The 14,643-nt window shown below is 38.2% G+C and overlaps 4 protein-coding genes across 4 annotated transcripts in view; all 4 read right to left on the reverse strand.

Annotated features, from left to right (window-relative positions):
• The window catches only part of LOC149438220 (Fc receptor-like protein 5), a 49,670-nt gene that overhangs the window by 3,027 nt on the left and 32,000 nt on the right, over positions 1–14,643 (reverse strand). The window contains exons 6-10 of the mRNA XM_089660111.1: positions 11,661–11,942; positions 10,206–10,487; positions 9,618–9,899; positions 8,736–9,017; positions 7,853–8,134 (exon numbers count right to left, since the gene is read on the reverse strand). Coding sequence (XP_089516237.1) covers positions 7,853–8,134; positions 8,736–9,017; positions 9,618–9,899; positions 10,206–10,487; positions 11,661–11,942 — 1,410 coding nt within the window. The remainder of the gene's footprint in view (positions 1–7,852; positions 8,135–8,735; positions 9,018–9,617; positions 9,900–10,205; positions 10,488–11,660; positions 11,943–14,643) is intronic.
• LOC149438221 (Fc receptor-like protein 3) lies at positions 784–4,353 on the reverse strand (the record flags this gene model as incomplete). The annotated part of the gene is made up of 6 exons (XM_089660107.1): positions 784–809; positions 1,118–1,399; positions 2,002–2,283; positions 2,580–2,861; positions 3,464–3,745; positions 4,044–4,353. Coding segments are annotated over 6 exons (1,464 nt in total), but the record flags the coding sequence as incomplete, so codon positions are not given.
• Positions 4,593–6,120, reverse strand: LOC149438222 (Fc receptor-like protein 3; the record flags this gene model as incomplete). The annotated part of the gene is made up of 3 exons (XM_089660109.1): positions 4,593–4,618; positions 4,927–5,208; positions 5,811–6,120. Coding segments are annotated over 3 exons (618 nt in total), but the record flags the coding sequence as incomplete, so codon positions are not given.
• Positions 6,336–7,582, reverse strand: LOC149438223 (Fc receptor-like protein 2; the record flags this gene model as incomplete). The annotated part of the gene is made up of 2 exons (XM_089660110.1): positions 6,336–6,670; positions 7,273–7,582. Coding segments are annotated over 2 exons (645 nt in total), but the record flags the coding sequence as incomplete, so codon positions are not given.

Below are 14,643 nucleotides of genomic sequence, written 5' to 3' on the forward strand. Positions count from 1 at the left end.
AACTTGGTTTGCTAGATGTTCTTCAAACCCCGGGGGGGAAGTTCTCAACCACCAAACAGATCGCCAGACCCCATTGAAGCCAAATCATGTTATTTTTGAACCTTTTCAAGGCTAGTTTGCAAGCTTTTTTTAAAATATATAAATGTTATAGTTTTGGTACTCAGAAATGACTGCTAGTATGCTATTCCAATGCTTTTATTTGGGAAATATGTAAAATAGCTGTTCCTCGCTTACCTTTTATTTGTAAAGGTAACATCTTGCTCCTCTTTGATACATTGGTGGTAAATGTTTTCACTTCGCAGGAATAATTCCCAGAATCCTTCAGCTGAGCGGACTGGACTCCATATTGATCAGAGGAACCGAATCTTTGAATATTCTGTCCATCTTTATGGAATGCAAACTGCAGTTCTGTCCTCGGTCTGAGCGGACTGAGACTCGTGTCACATGTCAGGGTCACGTGATCACCTTCTACCGCTGGATGTTGGATTAGTTTTATTTCTGGCTGCGAGAACAGTTCTAAGGAATAGAAAAATGTGATAATGCATAAATGTTACCTCTGAGTGATCAGCAAGCTGGCCAAAACTTGGTTTGCTAGATGTTCTTCGAACCCCAGGGGATGTCTCAAACACCAAACAGATTGCCAAACCCCATTAAAGACTATTGCAGACAAATCTTGTTATTTTTTTCCATTTTCAAGGGTAACTTGCAAGCTTTTTTTTAAAATATATAAATGTCACAATTTTGGTACACAGAAATGGCTTCTACTTTGCTATTCCAATGCTTTTACTGGATCACCTGCGAGAACAGCGCTAAGGAATGGAAAACAAATCTGGTAATATAAATGTGGCCTCTGAGTGATGAGCAAGCTGGCCAAAACATGGTTTGCTAGATGTTCTTCAAACCCTGGGGAAGTTCTCAAACACCAAACAGATCGCCAGACCCCATTGAAGACTATTGAAGCAAAATCTTGTTATTTTTTGTAACCTTTTCAAGGCTGGTTTGCAAGTTTTGTTTAAAATATATAAATGTTATAGTTTTGGTACTCAGAAATGGCTTCTACTATGCTATTCCTATGCTTTTATTTGGAAATATATAAAATAGCTATTCCTTCGCTTACCTTTTATTTGTAAAGGTAACAACTTGCTCCTCTTTGATACATTGGTGGTAAATGTTTTCACTTCGCAGGAATAATTCCCAGAATCCTTCAGCTGAGCGGACTGGACTCCATAGTGATCAGAGGAACCGAATCTCTGAATATTCTGTCCATCTTTATGAAATGCAAACTGCAGTTCTGTCCTCGGTCTGAGCGGACTGAGACTCGTGTCACATGTCAGGGTCACGTGATCACCTTCTACCGCTGGATGTTGGATTAGTTTTATTTCTGGCTGCGAGAACAGTTCTAAGGAATAGAAAAATGTGATAATGCATAAATGTTACCTCTGAGTTATCAGCAAGCTGGCCAAAACTTGGTTTGCTAGATGTTCTTCGAACCCCAGGGGATGTCTCAAACACCAAACAGATTGCCAAACCCCATTGAAGACTATTGCAGACAAATCTTGTTATTTTTTTTCCATTTTCAAGGGTAACTTGCAAGCTTTTTTTTAAAATATATAAATGTCACAATTTTGGTACACAGAAATGGCTTCTACTTTGCTATTCCAATGCTTTTACTGGATCACCTGCGAGAACAGCGCTAAGGAATGGAAAACAAATCTGGTAATATAAATGTGGCCTCTGAGTGATGAGCAAGCTGGCCAAAACTTGGTTTGCTAGATGTTCTTCAAACCCTGGGGAAGTTCTCAAACACCAAACAGATCGCCAGACCCCATTGAAGACTATTGAAGCAAAATCTTGTTATTTTTTGTAACCTTTTCAAGGCTGGTTTGCAAGTTTTGTTTAAAATATATAAATGTTATAGTTTTGGTACTCAGAAATGGCTTCTACTATGCTATTCCTATGCTTTTATTTGGAAATATATAAAATAGCTATTCCTTCGCTTACCTTTTATTTGTAAAGGTAACAACTTGCTCCTCTTTGATACATTGGTGGTAAATGTTTTCACTTCGCAGGAATAATTCCCAGAATCCTTCAGCTGAGCGGACTGGACTCCATAGTGATCAGAGGAACCGAATCTCTGAATATTCTGTCCATCTTTATGAAATGCAAACTGCAGTTCTGTCTTCGGTCTGAACGGACTGAGACTCGTGTCACATGTCAGGGTCACGTGATCACCTTCTACCGCTGGATGTTGGATTTGTTTTATTTCTGGCTGCGAGAACAGTTCTAAGGAATAGAAAAATGTGATAATGCATAAATGTTACCTCTGAGTTATCAGCAAGCTGGCCAAAACTTGGTTTGCTAGATGTTCTTCAAACCCCGGGGGAAGTTCTCAACCACCAAACAGATCGCCAGACCCCATTGAAGCCAAATCTTGTTATTTTTGAACCTTTTCAAGGTTAGTTTGTAAGCTTTTTTTAAAATATATAAATGTTATAGTTTTGGTACTCAGAAATGACTGCTAGTATGCTATTCCAATGCTTTTATTTGGGAAATATGTAAAATATCTGTTCCTCGCTTACCTTTTATTTGTAAAGGTAACAACTTGCTCCTCTTTGATACATTGGTGGTAAATGTTTTCACTTCGCAGGAATAATTCCCAGAATCCTTCAGCTGAGCGGACTGGATTCCATATTGATCAGAGGAACCGAATCTCTGAATATTCTGTCCATCTTTATGGAATGCAAACTGCAGTTCTGTCCTCGGTCTGAGCGGACTGAGACTCGTGTCACATGTCAGGGTCACGTGATCACCTTCTACCGCTGGATGTTGGATTAGTTTTATTTCTGGCTGCGAGAACAGTTCTAAGGAATAGAAAAATGTGATAATGCATAAATGTTACCTCTGAGTGATCAGCAAGCTGGCCAAAACTTGGTTTGCTAGATGTTCTTCGAACCCCAGGGGATGTCTCAAACACCAAACAGATTGCCAAACCCCATTGAAGACTATTGCAGACAAATCTTGTTATTTTTTTTCTATTTTCAAGGGTAACTTGCAAGCTTTTTTTTAAAATATATAAATGTCACAATTTTGGTACACAGAAATGGCTTCTACTTTGCTATTCCAATGCTTTTACTGGATCACCTGCGAGAACAGCGCTAAGGAATGGAAAACAAATCTGGTAATATAAATGTGGCCTCTGAGTGATGAGCAAGCTGGCCAAAACATGGTTTGCTAGATGTTCTTCAAACCCTGGGGAAGTTCTCAAACACCAAACAGATCGCCAGACCCCATTGAAGACTATTGAAGTAAAATCTTGTTATTTTTTGTAACCTTTTCAAGGCTGGTTTGCAAGTTTTGTTTAAAATATATAAATGTTATAGTTTTGGTACTCAGAAATGGCTTCTACTATGCTATTCCTATGCTTTTATTTGGAAATATATAAAATAGCTATTCCTTCGCTTACCTTTTATTTGTAAAGGTAACAACTTGCTCCTCTTTGATACATTGGTGGTAAATGTTTTCACTTCGCAGGTATAATTCCCAGAATCCTTCAGCTGAGTGGACTGGATTCCATATTGATCAGAGGAACCGAATCTCTGAATATTCTGTCCATCTTTATGGAATGCAAACTGCAGTTCTGTCCTTGGTCTGAGCGGACTGAGACTCGTGTCACATGTCAGGGTCACGTGATCACCTTCTACCGCTGGATGTTGGATTAGTTTTATTTCTGGCTGCGAGAACAGTTCTAAGGAATAGAAAAACGTGATAATGCATAAATGTTACCTCTTAGTGATGAGCAAGCTGGCCAAAACTTGGTTTGCTAGATGTTCTTCAAACCCCGGGGGGGAAGTTCTCAACCACCAAACAGATCGCCAGACCCCATTGAAGCCAAATCATGTTATTTTTGAACCTTTTCAAGGCTAGTTTGCAAGCTTTTTTTAAAATATATAAATGTTATAGTTTTGGTACTCAGAAATGACTGCTAGTATGCTATTCCAATGCTTTTATTTGGGAAATATGTAAAATAGCTGTTCCTCGCTTACCTTTTATTTGTAAAGGTAACATCTTGCTCCTCTTTGATACATTGGTGGTAAATGTTTTCACTTCGCAGGAATAATTCCCAGAATCCTTCAGCTGAGCGGACTGGACTCCATATTGATCAGAGGAACCGAATCTTTGAATATTCTGTCCATCTTTATGGAATGCAAACTGCAGTTCTGTCCTCGGTCTGAGCGGACTGAGACTCGTGTCACATGTCAGGGTCACGTGATCACCTTCTACCGCTGGATGTTGGATTAGTTTTATTTCTGGCTGCGAGAACAGTTCTAAGGAATAGAAAAATGTGATAATGCATAAATGTTACCTCTGAGTGATCAGCAAGCTGGCCAAAACTTGGTTTGCTAGATGTTCTTCGAACCCCAGGGGATGTCTCAAACACCAAACAGATCGCCAAACCCCATTGAAGACTATTGCAGACAAATCTTGTTATTTTTTTCCATTTTCAAGGGTAACTTGCAAGCTTTTTTTTAAAATATATAAATGTCACAATTTTGGTACACAGAAATGGCTTCTACTTTGCTATTCCAATGCTTTTACTGGATCACCTGCGAGAACAGCGCTAAGGAATGGAAAACAAATCTGGTAATATAAATGTGGCCTCTGAGTGATGAGCAAGCTGGCCAAAACATGGTTTGCTAGATGTTCTTCAAACCCTGGGGAAGTTCTCAAACACCAAACAGATCGCCAGACCCCATTGAAGACTATTGAAGCAAAATCTTGTTATTTTTTGTAACCTTTTCAAGGCTGGTTTGCAAGTTTTGTTTAAAATATATAAATGTTATAGTTTTGGTACTCAGAAATGGCTTCTACTATGCTATTCCTATGCTTTTATTTGGAAATATATAAAATAGCTATTCCTTCGCTTACCTTTTATTTGTAAAGGTAACAACTTGCTCCTCTTTGATACATTGGTGGTAAATGTTTTCACTTCGCAGGAATAATTCCCAGAATCCTTCAGCTGAGCGGACTGGACTCCATAGTGATCAGAGGAACCGAATCTCTGAATATTCTGTCCATCTTTATGAAATGCAAACTGCAGTTCTGTCCTCGGTCTGAGCGGACTGAGACTCGTGTCACATGTCAGGGTCACGTGATCACCTTCTACCGCTGGATGTTGGATTAGTTTTATTTCTGGCTGCGAGAACAGTTCTAAGGAATAGAAAAATGTGATAATGCATAAATGTTACCTCTGAGTTATCAGCAAGCTGGCCAAAACTTGGTTTGCTAGATGTTCTTCGAACCCCAGGGGATGTCTCAAACACCAAACAGATTGCCAAACCCCATTGAAGACTATTGCAGACAAATCTTGTTATTTTTTTTCCATTTTCAAGGGTAACTTGCAAGCTTTTTTTTAAAATATATAAATGTCACAATTTTGGTACACAGAAATGGCTTCTACTTTGCTATTCCAATGCTTTTACTGGATCACCTGCGAGAACAGCGCTAAGGAATGGAAAACAAATCTGGTAATATAAATGTGGCCTCTGAGTGATGAGCAAGCTGGCCAAAACTTGGTTTGCTAGATGTTCTTCAAACCCTGGGGAAGTTCTCAAACACCAAACAGATCGCCAGACCCCATTGGAGACTATTGAAGCAAAATCTTGTTATTTTTTGTAACCTTTTCAAGGCTGGTTTGCAAGTTTTGTTTAAAATATATAAATGTTATAGTTTTGGTACTCAGAAATGGCTTCTACTATGCTATTCCTATGCTTTTATTTGGAAATATATAAAATAGCTATTCCTTCGCTTACCTTTTATTTGTAAAGGTAACAACTTGCTCCTCTTTGATACATTGGTGGTAAATGTTTTCACTTCGCAGGAATAATTCCCAGAATCCTTCAGCTGAGCGGACTGGACTCCATAGTGATCAGAGGAACCGAATCTCTGAATATTCTGTCCATCTTTATGAAATGCAAACTGCAGTTCTGTCTTCGGTCTGAACGGACTGAGACTCGTGTCACATGTCAGGGTCACGTGATCACCTTCTACCGCTGGATGTTGGATTTGTTTTATTTCTGGCTGCGAGAACAGTTCTAAGGAATAGAAAAATGTGATAATGCATAAATGTTACCTCTGAGTTATCAGCAAGCTGGCCAAAACTTGGTTTGCTAGATGTTCTTCAAACCCCGGGGGAAGTTCTCAACCACCAAACAGATCGCCAGACCCCATTGAAGCCAAATCTTGTTATTTTTGAACCTTTTCAAGGTTAGTTTGTAAGCTTTTTTTAAAATATATAAATGTTATAGTTTTGGTACTCAGAAATGACTGCTAGTATGCTATTCCAATGCTTTTATTTGGGAAATATGTAAAATATCTGTTCCTCGCTTACCTTTTATTTGTAAAGGTAACAACTTGCTCCTCTTTGATACATTGGTGGTAAATGTTTTCACTTCGCAGGAATAATTCCCAGAATCCTTCAGCTGAGCGGACTGGATTCCATATTGATCAGAGGAACCGAATCTCTGAATATTCTGTCCATCTTTATGGAATGCAAACTGCAGTTCTGTCCTCGGTCTGAGCGGACTGAGACTCGTGTCACATGTCAGGGTCACGTGATCACCTTCTACCGCTGGATGTTGGATTAGTTTTATTTCTGGCTGCGAGAACAGTTCTAAGGAATAGAAAAATGTGATAATGCATAAATGTTACCTCTGAGTGATCAGCAAGCTGGCCAAAACTTGGTTTGCTAGATGTTCTTCGAACCCCAGGGGATGTCTCAAACACCAAACAGATTGCCAAACCCCATTGAAGACTATTGCAGACAAATCTTGTTATTTTTTTTCTATTTTCAAGGGTAACTTGCAAGCTTTTTTTTAAAATATATAAATGTCACAATTTTGGTACACAGAAATGGCTTCTACTTTGCTATTCCAATGCTTTTACTGGATCACCTGCGAGAACAGCGCTAAGGAATGGAAAACAAATCTGGTAATATAAATGTGGCCTCTGAGTGATGAGCAAGCTGGCCAAAACATGGTTTGCTAGATGTTCTTCAAACCCCGGGGAAGTTCTCAAACACCAAACAGATCGCCAGACCCCATTGAAGACTATTGAAGTAAAATCTTGTTATTTTTTGTAACCTTTTCAAGGCTGGTTTGCAAGTTTTGTTTAAAATATATAAATGTTATAGTTTTGGTACTCAGAAATGGCTTCTACTATGCTATTCCTATGCTTTTATTTGGAAATATATAAAATAGCTATTCCTTCGCTTACCTTTTATTTGTAAAGGTAACAACTTGCTCCTCTTTGATACATTGGTGGTAAATGTTTTCACTTCGCAGGTATAATTCCCAGAATCCTTCAGCTGAGCGGACTGGATTCCATATTGATCAGAGGAACCGAATCTCTGAATATTCTGTCCATCTTTATGGAATGCAAACTGCAGTTCTGTCCTTGGTCTGAGCGGACTGAGACTCGTGTCACATGTCAGGGTCACGTGATCACCTTCTACCGCTGGATGTTGGATTAGTTTTATTTCTGGCTGCGAGAACAGTTCTAAGGAATAGAAAAACGTGATAATGCATAAATGTTACCTCTTAGTGATGAGCAAGCTGGCCAAAACTTGGTTTGCTAGATGTTCTTCAAACCCCGGGGGGGAAGTTCTCAACCACCAAACAGATCGCCAGACCCCATTGAAGCCAAATCATGTTATTTTTGAACCTTTTCAAGGCTAGTTTGCAAGCTTTTTTTAAAATATATAAATGTTATAGTTTTGGTACTCAGAAATGACTGCTAGTATGCTATTCCAATGCTTTTATTTGGGAAATATGTAAAATAGCTGTTCCTCGCTTACCTTTTATTTGTAAAGGTAACATCTTGCTCCTCTTTGATACATTGGTGGTAAATGTTTTCACTTCGCAGGAATAATTCCCAGAATCCTTCAGCTGAGCGGACTGGACTCCATATTGATCAGAGGAACCGAATCTTTGAATATTCTGTCCATCTTTATGGAATGCAAACTGCAGTTCTGTCCTCGGTCTGAGCGGACTGAGACTCGTGTCACATGTCAGGGTCACGTGATCACCTTCTACCGCTGGATGTTGGATTAGTTTTATTTCTGGCTGCGAGAACAGTTCTAAGGAATAGAAAAATGTGATAATGCATAAATGTTACCTCTGAGTGATCAGCAAGCTGGCCAAAACTTGGTTTGCTAGATGTTCTTCGAACCCCAGGGGATGTCTCAAACACCAAACAGATTGCCAAACCCCATTGAAGACTATTGCAGACAAATCTTGTTATTTTTTTCCATTTTCAAGGGTAACTTGCAAGCTTTTTTTTAAAATATATAAATGTCACAATTTTGGTACACAGAAATGGCTTCTACTTTGCTATTCCAATGCTTTTACTGGATCACCTGCGAGAACAGCGCTAAGGAATGGAAAACAAATCTGGTAATATAAATGTGGCCTCTGAGTGATGAGCAAGCTGGCCAAAACATGGTTTGCTAGATGTTCTTCAAACCCTGGGGAAGTTCTCAAACACCAAACAGATCGCCAGACCCCATTGAAGACTATTGAAGCAAAATCTTGTTATTTTTTGTAACCTTTTCAAGGCTGGTTTGCAAGTTTTGTTTAAAATATATAAATGTTATAGTTTTGGTACTCAGAAATGGCTTCTACTATGCTATTCCTATGCTTTTATTTGGAAATATATAAAATAGCTATTCCTTCGCTTACCTTTTATTTGTAAAGGTAACAACTTGCTCCTCTTTGATACATTGGTGGTAAATGTTTTCACTTCGCAGGAATAATTCCCAGAATCCTTCAGCTGAGCGGACTGGACTCCATAGTGATCAGAGGAACCGAATCTCTGAATATTCTGTCCATCTTTATGAAATGCAAACTGCAGTTCTGTCCTCGGTCTGAGCGGACTGAGACTCGTGTCACATGTCAGGGTCACGTGATCACCTTCTACCGCTGGATGTTGGATTAGTTTTATTTCTGGCTGCGAGAACAGTTCTAAGGAATAGAAAAATGTGATAATGCATAAATGTTACCTCTGAGTTATCAGCAAGCTGGCCAAAACTTGGTTTGCTAGATGTTCTTCGAACCCCAGGGGATGTCTCAAACACCAAACAGATTGCCAAACCCCATTGAAGACTATTGCAGACAAATCTTGTTATTTTTTTTCCATTTTCAAGGGTAACTTGCAAGCTTTTTTTTTTAATATATAAATGTCACAATTTTGGTACACAGAAATGGCTTCTACTTTGCTACTCCAATGCTTTTACTGGATCACCTGCGAGAACAGCGCTAAGGAATGGAAACAAAATCTGGTAATATAAATGTGGCCTCTGAGTGATGAGCAAGCTGGCCAAAACTTGCTTTGCTAGATGTTCTTCAAACCCCGGGGAAGTTCTCAAACACCAAACAGATCGCCAGACCCCATTGAAGACTATTGAAGCCAAATCTTGTTATTTTTTAACCTTTTCAAGGCTGGTTTGCAAGTTTTGTTTAAAATATATAAATGTTATAGTTTTTGTACTCAGAAATGTCTTCTACTATGCTATTCCTATGCTTTTATTTGGAAATATATAAAATAGCTATTCCTTCGCTTACCTTTTATTTGTAAAGGTAACATCTGGCTCCTCTTTGATACATTGGTGGTAAATGTTTTCACTTCGCAGGAATAATTCCCAGAATCCTTCAGCTGAGCGGACTGGACTCCATAGTGATCAGAGGAACCGAATCTCTGAATATTCTGTCCATCTTTATGGAATGCAAACTGCAGTTCTGTCCTCGGTCTGAACGGACTGAGACTCGTGTCACATATCAGGGTCACGTGATCACCTTCTACCGCTGGATGTCGGATTAGTTTTATTTCTGGCTGCGAGAACAGTTCTAAGGAATAGAAAAAAGTGATAATGCATAAATGTTACCTCTGAGTGATGAGCAAGCTGGCCAAAACTTGGTTTGCTAGATGTTCTTCAAACCCTGGGGGAAGTTCTCAACCACCAAACAGATCGCCAGACCCCATTGAAGACTATTGAAGCAAAATCTTGTTATTTTTGAACCTTTTCAAGGCCAGTTTGCAAGTTTTGTTTAAAATATATAAATGTTATAGTTTTGGTACTCAGAAATGTCTTCTACTATGCTATTCCTATGCTTTTATTTGGAAATATATAAAATAGCTATTCCTTCGCTTACCTTTTATTTGTAAAGGTAACCTCTTGCTCCTCTTTGATACATTGGTGGTAAATGTTTTCACTTCGCAGGAATAATTCCCAGAATCCTTCAGCTGAGCGGACTGGACTCCATAGTGATCAGAGGAACCGAATCTCTGAATATTCTGTCCATCTTTATGGAATGCAAACTGCAGTTCTGTCCTCGGTCTGAGCGGACTGAGACTCGTGTCACATGTCAGGGTCACGTGATCACCTACTACCGCTGGATGTCGGATTCGTTTTATTTTTGGCTGCGAGAACAGTTCTAAGGAATAGAAAAAAGTGATAATGCATAAATGTTACCTCTGAGTGATGAGCAAGCTGGCCAAAACTTGGTTTGCTAGGTGTTCTTCAAACTCTGGGGGATGTCTCAAACACCAAACAGATCGCCAAACCCCATTGAAGACTATTGCAGACAAATCTTGCTATTTTTTTACCATTTTCAAAGGTAGCTTGCAATATTTTTTTAAATATATAAATGTCACAGTTTTGGTACTCAGAAATGGTTGCTACTATGATATTCCAATGCTTTTACTGGATCACCTGTGAGAACAGCTCTAAGGAATGGAAAAAAAATCTGGTAATTTAAATGTGACCACTAATTGATGAGTGAACTGGGCAAAGTTTTTATGTTCCAAAAAAACGGGGGAGACGTTCTTAAGCACTAAATATATATCACCAAACCCTACTGAAGACTATAGGAGCCGAATCTTGTTATTTTTGGCCTTTTTTTAAGGCTAATTTGCAAGATTCTTTTTTTTTTAATACATAAATGTTAGTTTTGGTACACACCCACATGGAAGAAAAATATATTTTAAATGTATTTAAAAATATTCTTCCCAAATATATTGACATATATATGAAATACTACAATTTTGACCGTATTCAATATATATATATATATATATATATATACACTGTATGTTGAAATGCGATTTTATTACAAAATATATGAAAAATATTTTTAAAAATACATTTTCAAATATACTGCATATCTTTAAAAACACATTTAATCTACATTTTTGGAATGCATTTACAAATATATGTACAAATATATGTTAAAATGACTTTTCTGTATGTTAAAAAAAATCGGAAGAATATATTTAAAAAATTATATATTTACAAAAATATTTTTCATATATTTTGTAATGTATAAAAAACGCATTTCAACATGCAGTATATATATCTATATATTGAAATATATTTTGAAATATATTGACTACGGCCAAATTTGTAGTATTTCAAACATATGTCAATATATTTGGAAAGAATATTTTTAAAATATATTTCAAATATTGTTTTCTTCCATGTGGGCAGAAACGACTACTACCATGCTATTCCAATGCTTTTATATGGGAACTGTTTGTAATGTTACAAATGGATAAAATAAATATTGAACATTTATACTGTGTATATCTAATAGCCATTCCTCACTTACCTTTTATTTGTAAAGGTAACATCTTGCTCCTCTTTGATACATTGGTGGTAGATGTTTTCACTTCACAAAAATAATTCCCAGAATCCTTCAGCTGAGCAGACTGGAGTTCATATTGATCAGAGGAACCGAATCTCTGAATATTCTGTCCATCTTTATGGAATGCAAACTGCAGTTCTGTCCTCGGTCTGAGCAGACTGAGTCTTGTATCACATGTCAAGGTCATGTGATCACCTTCTACTGCTGGATTATGGGTTACTTTTATTTCTGGGTGCGAGAACAGCTCTAAGGAATAGGAAAAAAAATTGGTCATACAAATGTGACCACTAAGTGATGAGTGAACTGGTCAAAGTTTGGTTCGCTGGATGCTCCACAAACTCCGGGGGACGTTCTTAAACACCGAATCTTAACCTCCCTGGCGGTCTGATTATTTCAGATTTTTGGTGCTGAAAGCGGTACATTATTTTGCATGGAAATATGTAGTTTTTTATTGTAGGCTGTAATTTTTAGGAATAACTCACTGAAATCTGTCCGAACAAGAGTCTAGTAAACATCCCGGGTATGATAAAATTTAAAACACAAAATCATAAATTATAATTTAATAAATAATCATAAAAAATAATAATATAATAATAATACATTTAATTCAATAATATAATCAAACCAAAAACACTGAAATGTGAAATATAGCGCCAAGTTCGCACATCGCTGAGCAAAGTCGCAAAATCATTTTCAGTGTCTGATGATGAATTTCCCCCACAAATCATTATCACTCAATTCTGCAAGTGGTTCTGATTTACTATCGCTGTTCTCTAGCCAGTCTAAAACCGCTTTTGACCTAAAGGGACGCTTTTTGGACGCCATGGACTTTTCTCAGTTTCCAGGCAGAAAGAACAGACAAAATGCAGGCAGGGCGCCGGACAAAGCACTCGGGACAAAATGTATGTGAAATGGGTTGAAACAGCAATGTTTTACTATGTAAAATTTGTTTGGGAAAAAATGACTTTTTTTACATTTTCAAATTTCCCGCCGCCGGTGGTGCCCGTACGTCCCGATGTCACAGGGACCAGAACACAGAAGCCGGATGCCGGCATCGGCCGGAGGAGATGGCCAGGGACGCTGCAGGGGACACATCGCGGGAGCGAAGGATAAGGTAAGCTCAGCAGGGACTCCCTATGCAGCGCCGCGTGGTGAGCCCGAGTGTAGCTCGGGGTTACTGCTTTTGGTACTGACCAGGGGCGGACTGACCATTTGGAAACTCGGGCACTGCCCGAGGGCCTGGGGTCAATAGGGGGCCCCATGACATGTCCCTGGTACCTTTTTCATAGGCTTTTTTTAGTTTGGGCAAGGACACAGGGGCCCCATGATCCCCTATTGCCCGAGGGCCTCATGAGTTGTCAGTCCGCCCCTGGTACTGACATTTTACCCCAAGCTACACTCGGGAATACCGCTAGGGAGGTTAAAAGCCGATTCTTGTTCTTTTTCAAGGCTAATTTGCAAAGGTTCCTGATGAGTAGTGACAGGCTAGGGATTCACTATCCTCATGGAAGCCTTCTGTGTTTGGAACCGAGCCAGCCAGGCTGCACTTCACCCTCTGAAACAGATGCTGTCGGTGCGTCTCTTCCCGCTGCATCTCTGCATTTGAACTGAACTGTGAGTGTTTTTGCTAAGCGGTTTTCCCCCCGCTGGGGTGTTTGTAGTTTGGCATTTGCTTCAATACGAGTTCCAAGTTTGTTTTTCAATCACTCTGTGGGGTTTATTTACTAAAGCTGGTTCAATCAGAATCTGGTGCACTTCTGCATGGAAACCAATCAGCTTACAGGCTTTATTGCTAAAGCTTAATGGAACAAGCTGAAGTTAGAACCTGATTGGCTATCATGCACAGCTGCACCAGATTCTGAGTGAACCAGCTTTAGTAAATAAACCCGACAGTTTCGAGACTCAGAAATGTCTACTACTATGCTCCAATGCTTTTTTCTGGGAACTATTTATAATGATACAAAATGGATAAAATAAAATTTATAATTTAAATATTTATATATCTGTTTTTTTTCTTGGGAGAAAACCAAAAAGAACATAAAAATAAGAAGAAATTCTCCAGAATTATACTATCCCTCAACATTACAGGACTGGTGTTGTCTGATTTTGTTGTACCTGGGGCTATTTTGGGCAATTCCAATGCTTTTATATGTTTAGGAACTGATTGTAATGATACCATTGAATAAAATAAAATAAATATTACTCATTATAATGTTTTTTATTGGTTGAAAACCCCCAAAAAAGAAGACAAATGCTAAAGAGCAAGTTTTCCAGAATTTTACTACCCCCCAACATTAAAGGACTGGTGTTGATCGTGTTTGTTATAACTGGGGCTGTTTTGGCTAGTGCTATGCTATTCCATTGCTTTTATAAAGAAACTGTTTGTAATGACACAAATGAATAAAAAATAAAATAACTATTGCTTATTTTATTATTTTTTTTCTTGGGAGAAAACAAAAAAAAAAAGGAAGATAGAAGTCCTAAAGAGTGGAATCCCTAGAATTATGCTAAGTCCCAAATATTACAGGACTGGCGTTGTTGGGATTTGCTGTAATTGGGGCTGTTAATATAGTTTATTGCCACAGGAAAAAATTAATTGCCCAATAGGAATTTTAAAAGTAACTTTTTGTTTTATAAAATTTATAAATGTCACAGCCAACACTGAAGAAAACCAAAGAAAAACTTAGAAAATCCTACAGGAAATTCTCCAGAATTATAATACCCCCCAACATTAAGGAACTGGTGTTGTCTGGATTTGTTGTAACTGGGGCTATGTTTGGCCAGTACTATGATATTCCAATGCTTTTATATAGGAACTGTTTATAATGACACAAATACATGACATCATTTTTTTCTCGGAAGAAAACCCAAAAAAAAGATAGAAATCCTAAAGAGGAAAATTTCCAGAATTATACTATCCCCTAACATTAAAGGACTGGTGTTGTCT

The sequence above is a fragment of the Staurois parvus genome, unplaced genomic scaffold (genome assembly GCF_062004578.1).
Source record: "Staurois parvus isolate SC_StPar_1 unplaced genomic scaffold, SC_StPar_1.0 ptg001202l, whole genome shotgun sequence".
Classification (NCBI taxonomy): Eukaryota; Metazoa; Chordata; class Amphibia; order Anura; family Ranidae; genus Staurois; species Staurois parvus.